This window comes from Chrysemys picta, chromosome 8 (assembly GCF_011386835.1).
Source record: "Chrysemys picta bellii isolate R12L10 chromosome 8, ASM1138683v2, whole genome shotgun sequence".
Classification (NCBI taxonomy): domain Eukaryota; kingdom Metazoa; phylum Chordata; order Testudines; family Emydidae; genus Chrysemys; species Chrysemys picta.
This window is the reverse complement of record NC_088798.1, coordinates 56016086-56037523: the sequence shown is the minus strand read 5'-3', so window position 1 is coordinate 56037523 and position 21438 is coordinate 56016086. Positions and strand designations below refer to the sequence as shown.

General features: G+C 49.3%; 1 protein-coding gene across 2 annotated transcripts in view; it reads left to right on the top strand.

The window, feature by feature from the left end:
• CACNA1E (calcium voltage-gated channel subunit alpha1 E) overlaps nucleotides 1-21438 on the top strand; it is a 267448-nt gene that overhangs the window by 42366 nt on the left and 203644 nt on the right. For both annotated transcript variants that reach the window (XM_065554517.1, XM_065554515.1), the window contains exons 3-4: nucleotides 18133-18238; nucleotides 18822-18961. In XM_065554517.1, coding sequence (XP_065410589.1) covers nucleotides 18133-18238; nucleotides 18822-18961 — 246 coding nt within the window. The remainder of the gene's footprint in view (nucleotides 1-18132; nucleotides 18239-18821; nucleotides 18962-21438) is intronic.

Below are 21438 nucleotides of genomic sequence, written 5' to 3'. Positions count from 1 at the left end.
CACCGCGCGGGGTTCCCACCGGCACTGCATGGCACTCGCCGGGAAATTCTGGCCGGGGCACGGTTACAGTTCCTGCTAGTGCTTCAGCCAGGACAGTTCCACCTCAGTGGTCAGCCGTGTGCCGGAAGGACGCCCTCTGTAAAGAGGTGGCAGCACAATGGAACCCCTGGGCTCACTCTGCATCGCTTGCTGTCCGGTGTATTGTAGAGGGAAGATTTTTGTGTAGGGTTGGGTGGGATGCAGGGCAACCTGGAAGTTTTGCAGTAGGATGTGGTAGATGGGTGCTTTCATACTGCTCTCTTCATAGCCTCCTTGCTGCAGAAGGTAGCCAAGCTGACAAGCTTAGAGCTGGCCATGTTCATTTTTAACTCTGCCCTACATTTTGCACTTGCAGTTACAAATGTCCATAGTTTCAGCCATTACTTTTCTCCCCGGACACACTACTTGGCTTGCTTGAGGGATCTGACAACTCCTTGCTTGGATGTAAAGGAAATTGCCCTGGTACCAAATGAAAATTCCCTTTATCTGCTGCAAAGGGCTGATTTTAGAAAGGCTATAATATGAAAGGAGGCTAGAGGGATTGATTGAACAAAAATATGCCAAGAAAATAGTCCTGCTAATGCTGAGGTCCCAGTTCAGCAAAACTCTTAAGCACATGCTCAAGTGCTTTGCTGAAGTGGGGCCAATCCCTATGAGTGACATGATGAAAGATGTTAGGCCATTGGCAGTGCACATGAGGTAGTTAAGGCAAATGAAAGGGCTTTTTGATATTGAAGGAGCAGCTTAAGTCTATTAAATACTTCAGATGCTTTATGGTAGGTTTAAATCTCATCCTAACTATCCATATAATGTATTACTCATCTCTGCAGTCTGGGCTGAGGTGTCTGAGCATAAGCATCAAGAGATATCTACAGCCCAGGAGTAGCTGTGCAAATTTCTTTGGGTCACTGCATGTCCTTTCTTAGATGAATAAACCTTATTTTCCAAAATATGTCAAATTATTAATAAGCTTTGTTTTGTGAGATGGAAGGAGGAGCTAATTAATTTGCTTTGTCATAATTTATTTATATGCTGCTGATGGCTGGAATCCCCAAGTGGGTCCCCTTGTATTAGATGATGGTCACATACATAATATAAAAACAGTCTCTGCCCCATACAGCTTACATTCATAGTGCTTTCCTGCTATACTTAAATCCCTCCCCCCACATTATCCTTTCCAAGAATTTACAAAGCATAACAATAGTTTAGCTTTTAGTTCCATTTGTCAAAGTAAATACTATATTACCATGCAAATGGTAGGCACAGTTCTAATTTAAATATTGGAATCCTGGTCTCTTTCTGATCACTTGTCCATTGAACAGATGGAACAAGTGAAGGTCTCATCTTTCCAGGGAACTCATCTGCCTGAAAGAGTTCATGCTGTTCTTCATCACATGACCTGGTAGCTTCCGCTACCTCTTACGTTGACGGGTTTTTTTGACGGTAACCTTGTACAACGAATGTGTGTCTTGGACAGAGTGGAATATGCACTGAGACTGAAAACTGAAATGTGGTTAGAGGCAAAGCACCAATGCTGTGTACATTTCATCTTTTCAATCTGTCAACATAATACTGTGATCCTTCTGTTTTAGACAGCGTGGAGGTACCATCATCTTGTGTTGTGGCAAAATGTCTGAAATGACAGCACAGTTTATATTGCACTTCAGTGGAGTGAGAGCTCAAAGTGCAATAATTTAGGACAGGGCTAAGCTTATAACAGAGTCTCCTAATGAGGGGGCATAGTAATTGCATACTATTATCAGATAATGTAAAATGCTTGTTATTTTCTCCCTGTAATTGTACACTGGTGCAATCAGTTAAAAGGGATAGTGTCTTTAACCAATGCTACTGACTTCAAACAGTTGTGTGAGTGTCTCCACAGTCTACAGCAAAGCCTGCTGTTTGAATCCCAGAACTGCCTCTGAGCTTGCAATCAAACTAGTTGATGGAGGAGAGTCTTAGATCTTGACCACAGTAAATGAGAGGGTGACTTGCCCAAGGTAGGAGGCTGGCTATTTTCAGCGGGTGATTGGGGCTGGTTATCATGGGGATGACACAGAGGAAAACCAACTTGGATCGGGAGGGTGGGGGGAGGAGAGGTGCCTTCTTTATCAAAATCCAGTTGACTAGGTAATAGGGATAAAAATAACTGGGAACTGGTGATTCAGGCCTGTATATCTGCTGGGTAAATGTGTAATTATAACCAGCAGCCTCTTCAGTTTTGCTTTTCAGTGTAAACAGGGATGATACGTAAGGAGGAAGAAAGAGAAATATGAGACAAGGGCTTTCTTTTCTTGTGGGGGATCCAATCCTCTCAATCATACAAAACTGAAAACCAGATTTATTAGCTTCAGGTGGAATTGCCCCTTTTTTGCTGTTAATGTGCAAAATACTAGGCAGGAGCCAGTTGTATTTTAGCTAGAGGAGCATTAGATTTGTTTTTCTTAAGTCATTTTTAAAATTCAAATGAAAATTGAATTACATCTGTTAAAAACAAAGCCCCATTCCTGCTCCCTTGACTGCACTTGTTCTGTCAGGGGAGCAGCTGTCAATGCCCAGACCTCCTGTTTTTATTTCATTTGCCTGGCTGCCTGGAGAACTACAATTCAGTTAGTGTGATATGGGAAGCAGCTTATCAATATCTGCTCAATTCATCTTCTATTAATCAGGTTTGACCACAACTAGACCAACGCCCACCTCCAAAAAAAGAAAAGAAAAAAAGTGTGTGGGGGAGAAGCAAACAAAAGCTGTGTTGTGATTATGGCTCCTTTTCCCAAGGACTGACTCGTGTGTATCTTCATGAATTATGCATTGATCATGCAGGTTTTCCTAGGATTACTTGGTGAATGCTGACATGTAAAGCTGTTGGGCTGATCTGAAGGTGCATGAGAGCTACTGCAGAGGGTCAGCTGGAGAAATATCCTGGTATTTTATTCTTTAACCCCAGCGTTACTACCTATGGGGCTTGATTCTGCAAGATTCTAAGCTCTCTGGCCCCAATCCAGCAAAACAATTGAGTATGTGCTTAAACTTTAAGCATGTGAGTTGTCCCATTGGCTTCAGTGAGGCCCTATGGTAGGGGAAAGTCAGCTGTAGAAATCTCCTGATTTTATAGTCGTCTTTCTTCTGCCATACTTCTCTGAAAGAGAGACCAAACCAATGGGTATGAATAAAAAGAGAATTCATTCTCTTCTTTCTCACCCTCCGCCCTCAGCTTGTCTGGACACCTGTGCAATAAATAGTGGGCACTTTTTCTGCGGGTGTCTTATCCCAAAAGAGAAATCGCTTTGTGTGTGATCTGCTGGTCCCTGGTTCCAGTCCTCTGTCTGCTTCTCTCCTGGTATCCCTGTTAATTCAATAAACAGCAGGGGGCATAGGGTCCCCCTTGATGCTTGTATGTATCCCCTTGTTAATATTTATCCATCCACACTGAGGGGAGAATAGCTTCTCCAACATCCCTATGCTAATCAAGGCCAGAACCCTCTATATAACAGTCGCTTACCTCAAACCCCTCCCCACAGGAACCTTGTCCCAGTCTGCGACAGAATGGCAGTGAATTTCCACATAGTTGTAATTTACAGGATAGCTGTAATTGAAATACATTCCAGTTGGATTTCCACATTTAGTGCGTTCCTAACCGGGGACAGAAAGTCCAGAGCTAAGTTTTGGACATAGCAGCCTAGCTGTCCCTCCACTAGACTGGAATTGGAATTAGTCTGTGGATTTTGTTCTGTAGGAGACGCACATGGTTTAATTTTCTGCTCACATCACTGACACAGACTGAGGACGCATTCCTGTTTGCTGGCAGCATTGGCACTGCCTGCTGAAAACCAACAAAGCCGGAAAGGAGCCTCATTGAGACGTATTAGATTGTTCAGTTGAAGGACAGTTGTGTTGATTGTGGTTGTTTAAAACCTCAGAAAGTGCTAGTTAACCCTATTCGACTCAGGAACCATCTGCCGTTGTTCTGGGAGTAATGACCTAGTGGCAGTGTGGATGCTGTATCATAATCATCCTGCTTAACTGGAGGAGTTCACACTACGGCCCAAACGTGCAGGGCTAAGCTGCAGTTGCTGGCCTCCTGACAACATTTCTCTCTCTCCCTTCGCCTTCATTTCATCTTCTCTGTTGCGCTGGCTCTGATGTCATCTGTATCAAAAGTTCCTGTGGCAGGGGTGGTCTTGTGACAACCACTTCGCAACAGTGCCCATTGAGATCCCAGATAGTGGGAGCCACATTCTCCACTGCCTTGCATCCTGTGAGGTCATTTGCACTTTTTGCCTCCATTATGCAGTCACTTTGCACAGGCGTACAAAGCAGTGGGGAAGATCCCTGAGGATCTTCGGGCTTGTCTACACTACCGCTGGGGTCGATCTAAGATACGCAATGTCAGCTGTGTGAATAGCGTAGCTGAGGTCAACGTACTTAGATCTACTTACCGCGGTGTCTTCACTGTGGTAAGTCAACAGCTGACACTCTCTTTCTGGTGGCGTACCGGAGTCAATACTAGATGTGATAAATCAATCGCTGCCCGCTGATCCGGTAGGTAGTGTAAACAAGCCCTTAGTTGCATTACTCTGTCTGGACACAATGGGGACTCTAGCAATTCCATGACAACGACCAGTGAGGACCTGCTATGCAAGCTTCCTTATGCAGTGCCCTATCAATGCCCAGCTGTTCTATGTCAGTGCCCAGCCAGGGCCATTGGTAGGCACGTCCTTACTACAGTGCCCTGTCAGTGCACAGCAGAGCCCTCTTAGTACCTAGCACGGATCAGCTGTGGGGGGATGCCTGACTGCAGTTCCCTGTCTCTTGTGCCCAGCCACAATTCCAGCATGCTGGCTTATGTACTGCAGTGCCCTATTAAAGGTGATTAGGGCCCAGAAAGGAGCCTTTAGAAGAGCAGTAAAAGTTTTGCATGGACTTGTTTAAAACAAAACTGGCTAGTACTGGGGATTTCCTAATGGGAGTAACTTCATCCATTGGCTTATGCCTCGGGATGGTAGCATGGCCATGCTACCTGGTAGAAACATTCTGAGCCTTCTGAGATCTTTCTGATGTTCTTTCAGTGTTGCTTTCTTTGCCTTTCATTCATTAGATTTCAAGCCTACTTTGGGAGTAGGTGTAATGGCAGGTCCATCTTTCTGACAGCTGGAGAGAGAGAGAGAGAGACTGCCTGTCAGATGGTGAATTTAAACAGAGGCAGCTGTTGTCATGGTGACGCCAAGTTGCATCCCATTGCTATGGCAACCAAAGTTAAAAAACTGATGTTAAGGCAGCAAAATCACATGATGTGATTCTTTTTTGTTTGAGAAAGAGAAAGAGAGAGAGAGAGATTTGGTTTCCAGTTAAGGCAAAGCTGGGTGGAGAAAAAACGATTTGTATACAGATATGATTGCATATATGACAGGTAAACAACCACATGCATACAACTTATTAATATGTGTATATATGTATACATTACAATGGCAAATTCAAACCTTATTTAGGTGGGGGCAGGCAGTAGAGTTGTGCCCACTTACACAGATCTGAATTTGGCCCTTAATGTAGATTTAGAGCGTGAACTTTTAGAATTGTATACCATGTTTTTTTAATGCTTCCAGATACTAAGTCTTATCCCTCTGTAACATAGACTGGCCTAAATCAAGAATAACTCCATTAAAGTCAACTAAGTGGCACTGATGTGAAAGAAGGAGAATTGGGTTCAATAGCCCGAATCCTCCGGTATGATGGAGGTCTCTTTGCTGCAAGACATCGGTGTGAAGAGATGAGGAGGAGGGGCTAGGGTGGTTGTACACCACATCTGTGCTCCCCCAATAGCAGGGGGCTGCTGTCAGCTTCTTTGGCACACACTGCAATTTAGAGCAGCCTCTGCGCTTTTCTAGCTTTCATTGGCAGTAAAAGCCCTGTCGAGGGCACAGCTCCAGTTGAGGATTGCTGGAGTGCAGCATGCATCAGCCATACCTCTTCTTTTGGCCATGCTCTGACAGGCTCCCTACAACTGGGGTGCTCTAGCTGCTCAGTGTAGGCACTTTCACAGTTCTTTCGTGCTACTGGAGACAAATGGACCATATCAGGAATGTAGGTCTGGCCCATTATTTGTATCTATATCACGGTTAGGGCATGGGCAGTCATGCCTAGTGGGTAGGGCTGGAACTAAAGGTCAGAGCTGGATTTGGAAGCCAGGAACCAAAGCAAGGTGAAGGAGCAGGGTCTGTCACAGCAGCCAGGTTAGGATCTGCCTAGTTGCCCAGACACCTTGCTAGTGTTCCCACCCAGCTTAATAATGTGCCTGGACCAATCAGGGACTCCGGGAGCACTGCCAATCAAGCTCCTTGTGGGTGACATATCCTGTGGTGTTGGGCCCACATGGCTCACAGCCCATCAATTGCGGTGCTGCCAGAGCTGTCAGGTGGTGGTGTGAATATGGCAGTTGCTTAGGGACCAGCAGACCCATGTTCCAGCCCTGCAGCTCCTCCCCATATGGAGGCATGATTCAAATGCACATACCCACAAACACACATTATAGAAATATATGTTCTATAAGGTATATGCATAGAGTATTTTCAGTGCTATTTGCGTACCCAATGACAATTGGTGTGTGTGGGTGATAGGTTTAGAGAAGTAATTCTAGAAGGAGCCCAGTCTTCTTTCAAGCATTAAACCAGACTTGAACTGGACAGAGGCATGAATGTCACAAGACTGAGTACGTTCATGAGACCATTATCGAAATTCCAGTGTTCAGAGCATTGAACTAAAGACAGCACCAAACAACAAACTTCCCTACCTGCTGAAGAAAGGTGCTTCACTTTCTTGTGTCCCCTTTCCTTCCCCCATCAGGGTTAGTGAAGTGGGGATGTGGAGAAGCTCTGGGCTGAATTTGGGACAGTACCCTACAACTTTATTTTGGGAATAGGATCTTTCATGCAAAATGTATTCCAAAATACCTTGCAGCGTCTACAGGAGAGGGGCAGGGAAGAGAAGAATTGCTTTCAGCTGCGATTTGGAATTAGATGGGCGCTGGGGAGTCAGAGAGACGAAGGGTTTTCAAGTGGCAGGGGCTGCGGAGGAGAAGGCTCCTTCACAGGGGTCACGTGCGGAGGGAGAGAGAGGAGATTGGTGGTAGACAAGCAGAAGGAATAGGGGATTGGGAGCAAAGAGATGAATGAATGAACATAGAGGCTGAATTCCTTCTAATCTCAGAGGGGTGTGCTTCCTCCAGGGTTTGGATTAGGGTCTATCGATGGGGGAAGTCAGAGTTAAATGAAGATGGAGACCGAGAAGAAGCCTAGGAGAAATTGGTTCGTTAACTGCAGGCCTGGGGGATCATTGGTGAGGCGGTGTAGCAAATCCTGATTTAATAAATTCCTTCCCCTATCAGCTGGTTTCTCTAAGGCAGACTTTTAAAAGGGTCCGGCCTCTGTGCAGTTGCTAGGATAGCTGCTTTGATTCAGCCCCCAGTCCTCTCAATCCCACCCTTTCACCAGCATACTTCATTTCTGAAGGCAGGGAGGGGGTGAGGAAGCTAGCATGATCTCACTGCTTTCAGATCACTAATTCACAGATGCTGCAGGTGAATCTGTGAAGGCTTTCTGCAGCACTCAGCCAGGGTGTGATTTATGTCCTATCCAGCCATTTGGGTATATTGCATCAGCATGCCGTCAGAATCATAAATTCTCCTTCAGGGCTTGGATCTGGGCGTGCTTTCTCAATGAGCAATAGACTCTGAGTGAGTCTGGTTTTAGCTCTTATCCTAGACCTGTTCCCTTGGTGGTTCTGGTGTAGGTGCACACTCCCTTGTGACCAGAGGGAAGCACCCAGTAGCATAGAGGCTGCTCCCCCAAGGCCCATATTCCTTAGCTAGCTGCTCTTCCTAGGAGAAGGGAAAGAGCTCCACATTCCCTTCTGTTGCTCTGCTTAGCTAATCCCCACGTGGTAACTTCAAAAAAGTTCTGCCTCTATCGCTCTGATGTAATGCAGTAGCTGATGGAGGGGAAGGGGGCTCAGCACCGAGCACCATCCCTACTATTACACAGACTTAGGGCTCAAGCAAGACCAGGTCAGAATCTAGTGGAGTGCTTCCAGGACAGGATATAGTTGGGGGTGGGGGAGAAGAGTGGGTTATTGCTGAAGCCTGGGCTAATTTCTGTCGGGCTTGGTGACTAACAACAAGTCAACACTGCTTCCACTGGCCTCTCATCTCCTTCCCCATCTTGAAATTCACCAGGAAGGAAATTAACAAATGGCAGGTGTGCAGCATGGCTGGAATTAGCTGAGTTGCTAAGGGAACAAGTCAACTATTCAAGGGAGAGAGCACTGGATAAAGGAGATAAATCAATAAGAAAACCTATTTTTATCGTTTCCTTAATGATCTTATCCAAGAAGCTAGATGAAGGTAAAATGAGAGAGCTGGAGAGAGACAGGCTCTCATTACCAGGCTCAGAGGGAGGCAAGTGTTACTGTGCATTTTGGGTGACTGTAAGTTTGGTATAATTAGACACCGAACAAGGAAGGAAGCAGGAGAGAGACAGGGCATCTTCTGGGGATCCCCAACTCTGAGCTGGGAGGATCATCACCTCCTTGGCAGAATGAAAGGCAGACTGATTTTAGTGTTTATTGACTCTCCCCTCACACTTTTGCTAATAGTTTCCAACTCTTATCTCTCTTGGGGTGGAGCAGAGGAATTTGGGGATCTCCAGGCCATTTACAGCCCAGTTTTCCAAAGTGTTCTCCTGGGTCCAAAACTGAGAGACCATGGGCCTAATTCTCTGAGGTGCTGAGAGCCCAGAGTGGCCAATGATGTCAGCTGGAACTGTGGGTGCTCAGCCCTGCTGAGATGTAGGATCAAGGTGTTACACGGTGGGCACCTAAAGCATGAAGCTTTGAAAATGAAAAGCCACTTTTGAAAATGTTGGTTCTAACTCCTTGCCTGATCTGAGTGAAGGAATCTTGTCCTCACACTGGCTGGGCCAGCTTACTCAGGGACATTCGCTCAGTGCTAGGTGTTCTGGAGGAAGGGGAGTAACACAAAGGCAGCAACACCCAAAGTTGACCCGTTTGAGGGCTTCATTGATAACTTGCCCAAGAACCCCACTTCATTTGTACAGAATGGGGCCAAGCAAAGCTGCCCACTTCGGTCTGGAGGTATGGGGCCCATGGAGGCTACAGATCCCTGCATGCAATGCTCAGTGTCGATCTGAATACTTGCACTTGGTGTAAGAGCAGCACATGCTTGGGCCTTGAGGTTGGGATTCCCAAAGGAGATGGGTGTTGGCCTAATACTATTCCCTTTGAAGTCAGTAGTGAAACTCCCTTTGACTTCAGTTGGGGAAGAATTGGGCCAACACTGTGCTCTCGAACCCCCCACCCATCGTCTCTGTGCACCACACCTCTGTGTTAAGGATCAGGCGGCTACAAGCAACTTCTCCCCTCTTAGTGGAAGTGCTCAGCTTGGGTCTGTGTTCACAGAGATTAGAGAGCGCTGCCCTACCAGACACTGCCATTGCCGCTGTCCCACTCTGTAATGCCCCAGCCACAGCATTCATGCCTCCCTCTGGCTCCTGCCTCTATCAGAGCTACTCGTTTTTTCCATCTGGATTTTTCCATCCTGGGATAATCAAATTTAAAGATTGCATGAAGGAGAGAGGGGCATGAAATGTCTGGCTCAGACAGGAAGGGAGTGAGAAATAGCAAGCACCACTTGTCAGGGTGAACCAGACCCTGCGGGAGGAAAGAGACTCCAGTGCTGCCAGCCAGCTCCACACTTCTCATCTAGGCAAGTGGATCTAGTGCCTAGGGACTTGTCTTGCTCGCTGCAGCCGCACTGCTAAAGCACTTGTTTTCTTTGAACTAGTGTTAATTGCTCACAGATTTTCAGGAAAAGGGAAGAAAAATGTTGAGCACCCACAGTTCCAGCTGACATCATTGGCCACCCTGGGCTCTCAGCACCTCAGAGAATTAGGCCCATGGTCTCTCAGTTTTGGACCCAAAACAGGCCAGTGGCTCATGTCCAGATATTATTTCTTATGTAATTGCTAGAAGTTGGTGGGTGTGGCTGGGGAACAAAGCAACGTGTGGCCTTAACAGGAGCCTTGAAGGGAAATCACAGCTGATATAAAGCCCCCTGAGAAAACTTTTTGGTACCTGGTTGGTCAGATCATGGCAGTTTCCATCACTCTCTTCTGGCCCCAACCCTGTAAGGTAAATGTTACGATTGAGCACAGAACATCCCCAGTTTGAGGGGTGGTGGCACCATAGATTTATATCGCTTTTCATCTGAGAATGAAGAACCTGCCATGCCACTCACTCTGAGTAGTGCCCTTGTCTGATGAGACCCACCCTCCCCCAAGGCCCACCATTGTGCAATGCTGCAGGTGGCCGACGCCTTCCTGCCTGACCGCTGGGGTGCCCAGCATATGTTCTGTAGCAGGAGATTTGATCCGCCTCAATCTTATCCTTTCTAATGACAAGCGTAATTAATGCTGCCATAGTTAATATCAATAACAGGATGTGACTTCATGGCAGTTAATTCCACAGGATGACTATGTGCTGCATAAAGTAATATTTCCTTTTATTTTCTTTTAAATTATCGGCCATTACTTTCATTGAGTGGCCTGGCTTGTCCATACCTCATCTGAATCCCCTTTGACTCCTCTCTGTACCAGGCTAAAGAAGTCTTAACTTCTGCAATTGCTCATCTTGGCGAGATCACTGGAGATATGGATTGAAAGCCTGTCTTTGGTCACCAGATAGGCGATACTCCTGCCCTACTTTCAGGAAGCTGCAGAAGGGAAGGGACATGTCCACAGGTCTGGCCCTGGATTGCCTCTTCCTCATCACAACCACCCCCAAACCACCAGCTGTTTCAGGGAAGCAATTATACTGTTGACCAGCAGGGGGCGGTTCTGAGAGCTGGAGGCAGAACTACCCAAGAGATGGGCCTAAACGGTGGACCTCACTTCTGGAACATCTGCCAAGGGAACAGGCCTCTCCACTTTCAGAGCTAAATGCAGATATCACTTCTGCTTAGCTTTAAGTCACATTCCTCCCTCCCTCCCTCCCTTCACACTGATCAAACTATTCTCCTACGGGCTGGGGAGAGGAAAGCAGTCAGAGAAAGATTGTTACTTCTGACTTTAAATACTTGGGAGAAGTTCAGTTTCGATGGGGATGGGGCACTACAAAGACCCGCACAGAAAGAGAAATGGTGGAAATGAGTAGTTTGGTCTCAATGTAATCCCTTGCCAGTGGATGTTTGTTCAGATCCCAGAGCCATCCCCACCCCTGTGATAGTCCATGCTAACCAGAGAACTGGACCAACCCAGGGAGTGCAGGTCGGCATTGAGGTGGATTGGCAGAGGAGACAGTGCAGGGCACTGCAGATCAGGACTAAGGTACATGACTGAGGGTGTGGGTCCTGGCATAGCAGGAGGGGCGGTGGGGTCGGTGAAGTGCGGTGGCAGAACCATGCCGTGGGATGGCTGCACAGCGCATGTGCTTCTATCTGGACAGTGCATGGCAGGGCCAGACGGTGGGCAGCTGGAGAGGAGAAATTGATTGGGGCTCTGGTTTAAACGCACAATCCCTCCCTGTCAGGATTATTTCAGGAGTTCTGCTTTAACTCAAGTGGCACACACTTGGCAGAAGTCCCTGGCTGCTCCTTTCCTGCCGTGCAGCTCTCCAGCCAGCCAGCCAGCTTCAACACAAACATACAAACCAACTTACGGGACAGCACTTCTGCTTCCCCAGGGCTCCCTATCCTACCTCCTGGTCAGCAATCCCCTCCTGTGTTTTTCCCAGGGGAGTAACTCAGCCCCCCTGTGAAAAGTGCTGAGCTTAACTGAACTCAACTGGGCCTAATTAGCTCTCTGAGCTAATGCTGAACCCTAATTGCTAGGCTGCTGCCTGGTGCAATGGGCCTCCCTGGGCACATCACTGCGTTGCAGGGCAAGGCACCAACAGACCTGTCCAGCCTGCCCCACCGTGCTCCCAAACTGTCACAAGACCTAGAATTCACCCAGTTTCTTTTACAGGGAAGATCAGGCCCAAAATTAAACGAGGCACCTGTGGAGACCTCCTGCCTGCTGTGTAAACAGCCACTCATATTCACTTTGCTTGGGATCTTTATTCCTACAACACAGCTGGTACAGTGAATTGGTGCACTGGATCTACTGCCTCCTCTTGAACTCTGGGAGGAAAATGTCCCCCAGGAGGCGGGAGCATGGCAGTTGATTCACTCACCTGCCAGGGTAAAGAGGTGTCTGTTCTCCATTAGTATCTCACAGTTCTTGAAATATGACTCTCCATCCCAGAACAGCGGTGTATCTAAGGTCCCCTCCTTCTGCCTCCCAGCTGCGAGGTAGCAGGGGCTAGGAAGCATCGCCCGTCTCCTCGTGTTCATTGATGACAATTGTACTTTTATTACAAAGACGCGTTAAAGACCAGTGGTCACTGACAAGGATTTAGTCATCATTTTGCTCTGAAGTGTGCTTTGTTTTGGCTCTGCTGGGCAACAGGCCAGATGGGAGGAGGGAATTCTTACATGTCCGGCTTGTTTAACACAGCCGTCTTGAGATCAAAGGATCAGGGGGCTAGGCTTCATGCTCTCTTCTAAATGCAAAGAACCCTCAGTTTATTCCTCCTTCCCCCAATTAAGAGAATGTTAATATCTAGGTGATTTGTAGTGGGTCAGTCTAATTTGAAAGCTAATAATCCTAATAATTAATTGCCATGTGTATGCTGTATCACCTCTCTTTGCCAAGGACCCTAGCTGCTTCATGATAAAACGCATACAGACTCAGGCCCTGCAGTCAGATCAATGCGCCGGGGCCTTACACCTGGGTGGGGTCCCTTTGAAATCATTGATCCAGATTTTTCAAAGAGACCAGTGATTTTGGGTGCCTCCATTTCGGGGTGTCCAGCTTGAGATGCCTTAAAGGGCCCAAATTGTCACCCACTTCTGAGACTTAGGCTCTGCCAAAGCATCTCGAGTGGACACCTGTACTTGGAGGCATCGCTTTTTGAAAATCTTGGGCCTCCTTGTGGGTGTCAAGGTGCACCTACACTGCTTGGAATCTAAATGCTGGGCCTTACAGAGTTCTACACACAGCTCCTTATTCCTGGCTGAAGTCCCATTGATGGTAGATTGTCATCTTCAGGGCAGGGAGTGTCCATTTCCTGTGTTTGTCCCGCATGCTGGGTCCCCTATCCTGACTGGGGACTATCATGTTATAGATATTGGATGGTGATGCTTATTTTGAGAGTCCATAGGGCTGGGGCTGTTTTCAGATCAGCCCCTAAAGGTCAGATCCTTGGAGAGTTGCCCAATGTGGCTCAGGTTCTTGAGGCTGAAATATGGTAGGGCTACCATATGTCCGGATTTCCCCAGACATGTCCGGTTTTTCGATCTATAAATAGCCGTCTGGGGGGGATTTATAAAAATCTAAAAATGTCCGGGATTTCCCCCCGGTCGGCTATTTATAGATCGAAAAGCGGCACTGCTTGGCAGCCAAAGCCCCTTCTCGGTTCCCCCCATCCCCTGCAGCCTTAGCGCACCCCTGGCCCCGCAGCTGTCTTCCCCCTCCTCCCGTCCCCTGAACGCTCCGCCCCCCTGCTCCTCCCCCTCCCCTGCTTCCTGCGAATCAGATCTTCGTGGGAAGTCTGAAAAGAAGCAGGGGCAGGTGGGCAGCAGCTGGTAAGCTGGGGAGGGCTCCGGGGAGGCGCAACACGGCCCAGTCCGGCCCCGGCCGGCCCCAGCGGCTCCGGCCCGGCCCGGTTCGGGCCCCGGGGCACCGGCCCCAGTTGTGGCCGAGCGGCGCCGGCCGAGCTCCCCCGGCCCCAGCGGCTCCGGCCCGGCTCGGGCCCCAGGGTGGCTGGCCCGGCCCCGGCCGAGCACCTCCGGCCTGGCCTCAAACCCCGCGACTCCGGCCGGAGCACAGCCCGATTCCTGGGCTTTTGTTAAAGCCGGCCCTGGTTGGGGGACAGGGAGTGGGGGGTTGAATGGGTTGGGAGTTTGGGGGGGCTGTCAGGGGGGCAGGGGTGTGGAGAGGGGTTGGGACAGTCAGAGACAGGGAGCAGGGGGGGTTAGATGGGTCAGGGATTCTGGGGGAGTTGGCAGGGGGGCAGGGGTGTGGAGAGCGGTCGAGGCAGGCAGGGAGCAGAGGGGGTGGGATGGGTCAGGAGTTCTGGGGGTCTTGTCAGTGGGCAGGGTGCAGTTGGATAGGGCATGGGAGTCCCCGGGGTCTGTCTGGGGGCGGGGGGGTGAATATGGGGTGGGGGTGTGGATAAGGGTCGGGGCAATCAGGGGACAGGTATGGTCCTAGGGGGGCAGTTAGTGGCAGGGGTCCCAGGAGGGGGCAGTCAGGGGACAAGGAGTAGGGGGGAATTGGGGGTTCTGAGGGGGGCAGTCAGGGGGTTGGAGGGAGTGATTGGGGCAGGGCAGGGGTGGGGCTAGAGCTCCTCCCCCCCGTGTCCTCTTTTTTGACTGTGCAAATATGGTAACCCTAAAATATGGTGATTAGCACCCACGTGCCAGTGCAATTGGTGTGCCAGGCCACAGGCTTTTGGAAAGAGAGAGGTGCATTGATGTGCTCTGGAAAGGCCTTACTCTGTGCTTGTGTTTGGGCTAAACCAGGGGAGGGAGAGAGCTCTGAGATCAGAGCCCAGCAGCCATATCTCCTTGGGTCCCGGAGGGACAGATGGAACATACCCCAGGGAGTCAGAAGTGGCATCTAGGACCCAGGCCATTAATGGCCTGAAAAGTCAACCCCCCAACCTTTTAAAGTCAATCCCTGCCCACGCTGCCAGGTGGTGAAGGGCACACAGCAGCAGGTAATATTAATAACAATAATAATATTAGTACTTGGTCCCTACATAGTACATTCCAGCCCCAAAGCTCCACCTTGCCTACCCTCCAGCAATAATGGAGTTGCTACATAATGGCAGGAGTTGACAGATCAGCCTTTTCAGTAGCCCACATTAAGTGCATATTGCACAGTCTGACCTCGGCATCACAAAGGGCCTCCTGCGTAACAGTTATCAGATCAGCATGGGAGAATTACAGCTGTAGTTGAGTTGGCAAAAACCAGCCTGCACTGTTGTTGTTATATAATGTGCAGCTTACAGTAGTGCCTAGAAGCCAGCCAGGTCAGGCTCCATTGTGCTAGGCACAGGACAAACGAATAGGTAATGTCATTCTCTGCCCCAAAGAGCTTACAATCTCGAATCCAAGCCATAACAGGTGGGCTGGGGGAACCAAGGGGATTGATATGCCAGGTGTACGCCATCCTCAGACAGTCAGCAGCAAAGCTGCTAGCTGTTGTCAGAGGGCAGAGTCCTTATGCATTACAGCAGAGGTGAGTTTTGAGGAGGTCAAGGCAGCAGCTGTATGGATTTTTCCTGGAAGCACGAAAGTGCTTGTGGGGGAAAAGGAGAATCAGGCAAGCTGGGCTGGCAGCACTTGCAGAGCAAAGGTGGGAGTCGACCTTGTGATCCTTGTGACCACAGCTAATGCCAAATCTTCCGAGATCAGCCCCTGCTCTAAAGCTGTGTCCAGGATGAGATTCCCAAGAGCACTCACCATCAGCCTCACTCTGCTCCCATTAAAATCAACAGGGAAACTCCCATTGAATCCGACAGGAGCAGAGTTGGGTCAATGCTGAGTGCTTCTGAAAATCCCACCTTTAGGTTCAGAGTATGCTGCCCTCTGAGGGACTCCCCTTTACACTCCCTTAGACCCTGGGGTATGCTGCCCTCTGAGAGACTCCCCTTTACACCCCCTTAAACCCTGGGGTATGCTGCCCTCTGAGGGACTTCCCATTACACCCCCTTAAACCTGGGGTATGCTGCCCTCTGAGGGACTCCCCATTACACCCCCTTAGATCCTGGGGTATGCTGGCCTCTGAGAGACTCACCATTACACCCCCTTAAACCCTGGGGTATGCTGGCCTCTGAGAGACTCCCCATTACACCCCCTTAGACTCTGGGGTATGCTGGCCTCTGAGGGACTCCCCATTACACCCCCTTAGACCCTGGGGTATGCTGCCCTCTGAGGGACTCCCCGGTACATCCCCTTAGACCCTGGGGTATGCTGCCCTCTGAGAGACTCCCCTTTACACCCCCTTAGACCCTGGGGTATGCTGCCCTCTGAGGGACTCCCCATTACACCCCCTTAAATCCTGGGATATGCTGCCCTCTGAGGGACTCCCCATTATGCCCCCTTAGGCCCGGGGGTATGCTGCCCTCTGAGAGACTCCCCATTACACCCCTTTAGACTCTGGGGTATGCTGCCCTCTGAGGGACTCTTCATTATACCTCCTTAGGTCCTGGGGTATGCTGGCCTCTGAGGAACTCCCTATTACACCCCCTTAGACCCTGGGGTATGCTGCCCTCTGAGGGACTCCCCATTACACTCCCTTAGGCCCTGATTGCTGCCCTCTGAAGGACTCTGCATTACACCCCCTTAGGCCTGGTGGTATGCTGTCCTCTGAGGGACTTCCCACTACTGAATGGCTGACTTGTGGAAATTCTCACGTAACCTCTTTGACCCATCTAAGATAATTTCAGTCTTGCCGTACTTTTTGTTTCTGATTCCTTGTTAAGTGCTGACAGCATGCTCTGTGCTGGGCTGTGTGATCCACTATAATCAAACGAGCCCCTGGCCTGGAGAGCTGTAGTTCAGTCTCCAGCCAATTCCAAGCCATCCAATATCTCATTTCCTCACTGCAAGCACCCAGATGCCTAATAACTTTCTCAAAGGCTGGAGAGGGGGCATTGGGTATTGTTTGGTCCAAACCTCACTCAGAGCTCCTAGCGATACCGTGCAGAAATGACAGCACATCGGAAGCTGCATTGATCCCTAAGTGACTGCAGAAAGCATCTGAGCTACAAGGTTGATGGAATTGAACCAATGATACAAATAGGGAATGTTCTATTAGGCGTGGCCCAAATGGGTTCCAAACATCCCCAGTCATATCCAACTGACCAGTGGGGCAATGCAGTGGAATACGATGAGCAACGAGATAATAGCAGCAAGGAAGGACAGATCTCCTCTGTCCATTGTAGGGAGTACCTCATTTATGACTCTAACAAAGGTAGACTCAGCCGTGTGTCCTTGCCTGAAACCAGACTGAAATCAGTCAGATGCATGAGTAAGCCCAGTGTTTCTCTGCCATGGGTCTTAGCCAAAAATGGCAGAGTATGGACTGGTCTATAATTCCCAAGCCCAGTTGGGCTGAGCTAGGCTTTTATAAAAGCAGGTGACTGATGTTAAATTCCATAGTGGGGGCTATATTTAATGCCAGTATGGACATTTATTGACTAGAGAGGCCCCCAAGGAAATGGCAGGTTGGGGGCTTGCCTGACGATGGCAAGTAGGACTGAGCGGGGAAGGAGGGGTGTGAGGCTACGAGGGATCGTCGAAGAGCTGGGGTTTCTCCAGATTCTCAGCAGAATTTGGTGAAGGAGGGTTGGCTGGGTTGGACCTTTATAGAGAAGATAAAGTCCTTCCCTCCTGGCGAAAGTATGGGTGTGTTTTGCATTTATATTTTGCAGCCCGACCTGGTAGGCTTGCTGGGTCACATCGGTTTTCATGTGGGCTCTGAAGGGAGCTTGTGGGCAATTTTAAACCTTTGTACTTATTCATCTTTGTATGTGTATTCCGGCCCCCCAGCATCCTGCATCGTCCTAGTTCAAAGCTACCTCTGGCTGAGGAGCTCACTATGGGTGCCCAGTCCCTTGTATTGCATCGGCTTCCTTCCATCACCAGTGCCAGCATTGTAGTTACCAGGTGGAGGAGGAGCTCTGGGCACCACTGGATCCCTGGCGAGAAGCTGCTGATGGGCTTGGTGCTCTTGGCTATCTTGTCTCATTTCCAAACAGCTGAATCAGTAAGTCTCACCCCACTAGCTAGGAGCAGAGGAAAATGAAAGCTTATCTGGCTGCTGTGTGCGTGCACGCATGCGTGAGGAGAAATGGTAATCGCTTCCTGAGCAGTCACAAGTAGCGACAAAGGGGTGAGGAAGGAAGGGAGTCCGTGGATTAGAGACTTGTTCCATCTCTGTTATGTCATTTCTGCTCCTTAACTATCCCCTCCACGCCGTTTGAATACATGATCCTGGCCACCATCATTGCAAACTGCATCGTCCTAGCGCTGGAGCAGCACCTCCCCGAGGATGACAAGACACCCATGTCCCGACGACTAGTAAGTGCCTTTCTCTCGTATCTTCCTTCTCTCCTGGAAGCAGCTGCAGCTTTCTTACAGGCGTGGATGTTAGCTGGTAGCAAGCTCGTTGGCGAATACAGTTGCTGAGGTCTAAGCCTTTGGTGCCTACAGCTTCTCAGAAAACTGGAGCTGTGATCTCCTTTCTGTCTCTCTGATGGTGGTGATCCCAGAGTGCCTTTGGGGAAGGATAGAATGTGGCTGGAGCTTTCCTCTGGGCTCTTCATGCTCCTGAAAGACTTCTCCAACTCTGGGGGGGTGGGGCAGGGATACTTGCTATTAATGGAGGTGTCAGAAAGGGTCTTCAGCTAGAAAGTGGGACAGGGAGGGTTACTGGGGAACAGAGATGAGGCCCGAGCCCTGCAGTTAATTATTCAAGGGTTTTGTGGGGCCTTAGAGTGTGCTGAGAGCAGAGCAGGCAGAGTGAGGCCCAATGTCGAGTAGTGAGCATGGTGGAACAGCCAAACTCCAGCACAATGTTAAATGAAAAGGTATAAGCAGCATTCCCCTCCGGACGTTTGCTGCGACTCCCTCTCTCACCAATCTCTTTCGTCCCTTCCCACAGGAGAAGACAGAGCCTTACTTCATTGGGATCTTTTGCTTTGAAGCTGGGATTAAAATAGTTGCTCTGGGATTTGTTTTCCACAAGGGCTCATACCTCCGGAACGGCTGGAACGTCATGGACTTCATCGTGGTCCTCAGTGGGTAAGTTCTCCTCGGTGCGTGAAGTGGTGTGGCCAAAAGACTGGTGAGGAGGGTGCTGTGTGGTAGGATCCAACAGCAGGTCCCAATGGTGTAAAAGCGGAGCAGTAGGGGTCTAATGTTAGGATCTTGGGACAATTGCCCTATTGAATCCATTGTCAGGGATTAAAATATATCCCCAAAGGAGGGAAAGTGCACAAATGTTTGTGTTGCAACCTCTTTAACCAAATGCTGTGCTCCTCTGAGGCCTGACTTTGACTAGCACTACTTACTAGTCCTTATTAAAGGCTGGGAGCTGCTCTTCAGTCTGCTTTAATCCTGGGCCTCGCTCCCCCAGCTTGGCAGGGGCTGAGCATGCTCCACTCGTGACATGCTTACTCTCAGGGGCAAGAGAATGATCTCATTCTAATGTGCTAGATGGAGTCATGTTCAGCTCTCCTCAGCTAGAGCAGAGGTGTCACCCGGACACTGGGACTCTGTGATGGAAAAGCAAAATAGGAAAGTGGGAGTGTGTGTGCGGTTCCTGTTCAACATGAAGGGCAGATAGTTTTGATGAGGAGCTGGTCAGCTCTGGTATTGGAAGCAGGGGCTGTGTTAGAATTTCAGAACTGGGGCATGGAAAGGTTCTTTTACCAGTCACTCCGAAAGTGCCTTCTGGGGCCCAATCACCAGTGTGCTGGCTTCTGCTTTCTCAATACAAATAAATAAATAAAATGAAGAAAAACAGAAAAGAAAGCAGTTCCAGGTGGGAATCCATTTCCACATAACGCTCCACTCAGCAATCCATTATGCTGGGGCGGGTGCTGACTTCACGGATGGTCATCTACAAAGCACTTCTGGACTACTGGGAATTGTTGGCTGTGCCATATGTCACTGGACTGGTGGTTAACCCTGGGTTCGTGACTCAGTCTCTGGTTTCACCATTGGATTTGATGTCAGGAGATGTTAACGGTCTCCACACGGGTAATATGAAAGCAAACAAACATCATTTTTTTTTTGGTAAATTTGCTAGAATGATGATAATTTGCAAAGACAAATCAAACAAGCAGGACTCCTTAGCTTCCCAAGTGCAATCCCTCTTGACAGGGACCTTTGGAAGTGGAGTGTATTCAAACTGGTGTCCACAGAGACTGGGGCTTCACAGAGGAGAAAAAACCCATCCAGACTGCAGCTCTATTCCTTTGTACGTGTTGTGCTGATTGAAATATTGCCAGCCCATGCAAAGAAGCCAATTTAGTATATAGAAGCAGGTTGCTCCTGTCATCTGTGGATCTCAATGCACAATAATTAATAAAGCACTTCATTAATAAAGCTTGCCATATCCCCCGTGTTATTACATCCTCCCCATGTTGCAGGGGAGGTAACTGAATCACTGAGGTGAAGTGAGTTGCCCAAGGTTTATTGCCTAATCAGAGACCGAGCTAGGAGTAGAGTCCAGGAGACCTGAATCCCAGAGCTCAGTTACATTGTCATGCCTGCTGGGGAGGTTTATGCTCGGGTACAAGGTCCGAAGAGGAAGGGCTGGAGTGTTGTTGAAGGTGGCAGTTCCCCACCATGTGGGCAGGCTGAGGAGATGGGATAAAACAAGGCTAAGGGTGGCACTGGCCATCTTGTTCAATGTCTGCTGCCTAGGTATAGCTCATGGCTGCAACTGCCCATCCACATCTCCTGGCAATGAATGCTGATGGGCTGGTATTCCACATTGCATTTAGAGAGACTCCATGTTGGGACTGTCCATGCAGGAGCATCTGTTTGATTGCAGTGAATTCCGTCACTTGTCTGGCTGCTAAAGCCAACGAGGCAGGTCCAGGGAGTGCATCAATGTGTGTGTCTCCAGGGGTACGCCGTCATGGGGCAGTATCAATCACTCACTGTTCAGTGTCCACCAGGCAGGATGCATTACATGGGGCACTGTTGGTTCCCTGCTTTGATAGGAGGAAGACAAAGGGGGTCTTGCCAGAAGTACAGTGATGGGCAATTCTGATTGGTTGCTGGCATCTTTGACAGATGGCCTGCTATTTAGAAATGTCTGTTTGGTAGAAGAACTGCGGTGAAGGAGCAATGGACTGTGGCCATGGATTCTGCTTGCCCAGTGCCAGTAGTGATCATGGGACCTGCAGGGATTTGATGGGAAGCGTGTCCCTCTCTGCTTTCTGCTGGTGGTTTTCTGTTTGTCAGTGGACGTGCCTCACTCTTCAGAAAGTAACAAGCAGAAGATAGACTGTTTCCTGGTGGATTTGCAACGTCTTTTCAGGTGTGCCATAGGTTCACACTGTAAAGGGTGCTGGGTCACGCTGGATGGGGTGCGACTCTTAATGGCCCTACGATGCACAGGCATGAGGGGTGGCCCCGTGCCCTGGGGATTGGGTGTGTGTGGGATTGCAGCTGGAGATGATCTCATGGGCTTGTCTTTGGTGTCCCTTTCTTAATGGCTTGGCCATTTGCCAGTTGGAGAGCAGCCCCTCAGGCTCTGCTGTCCA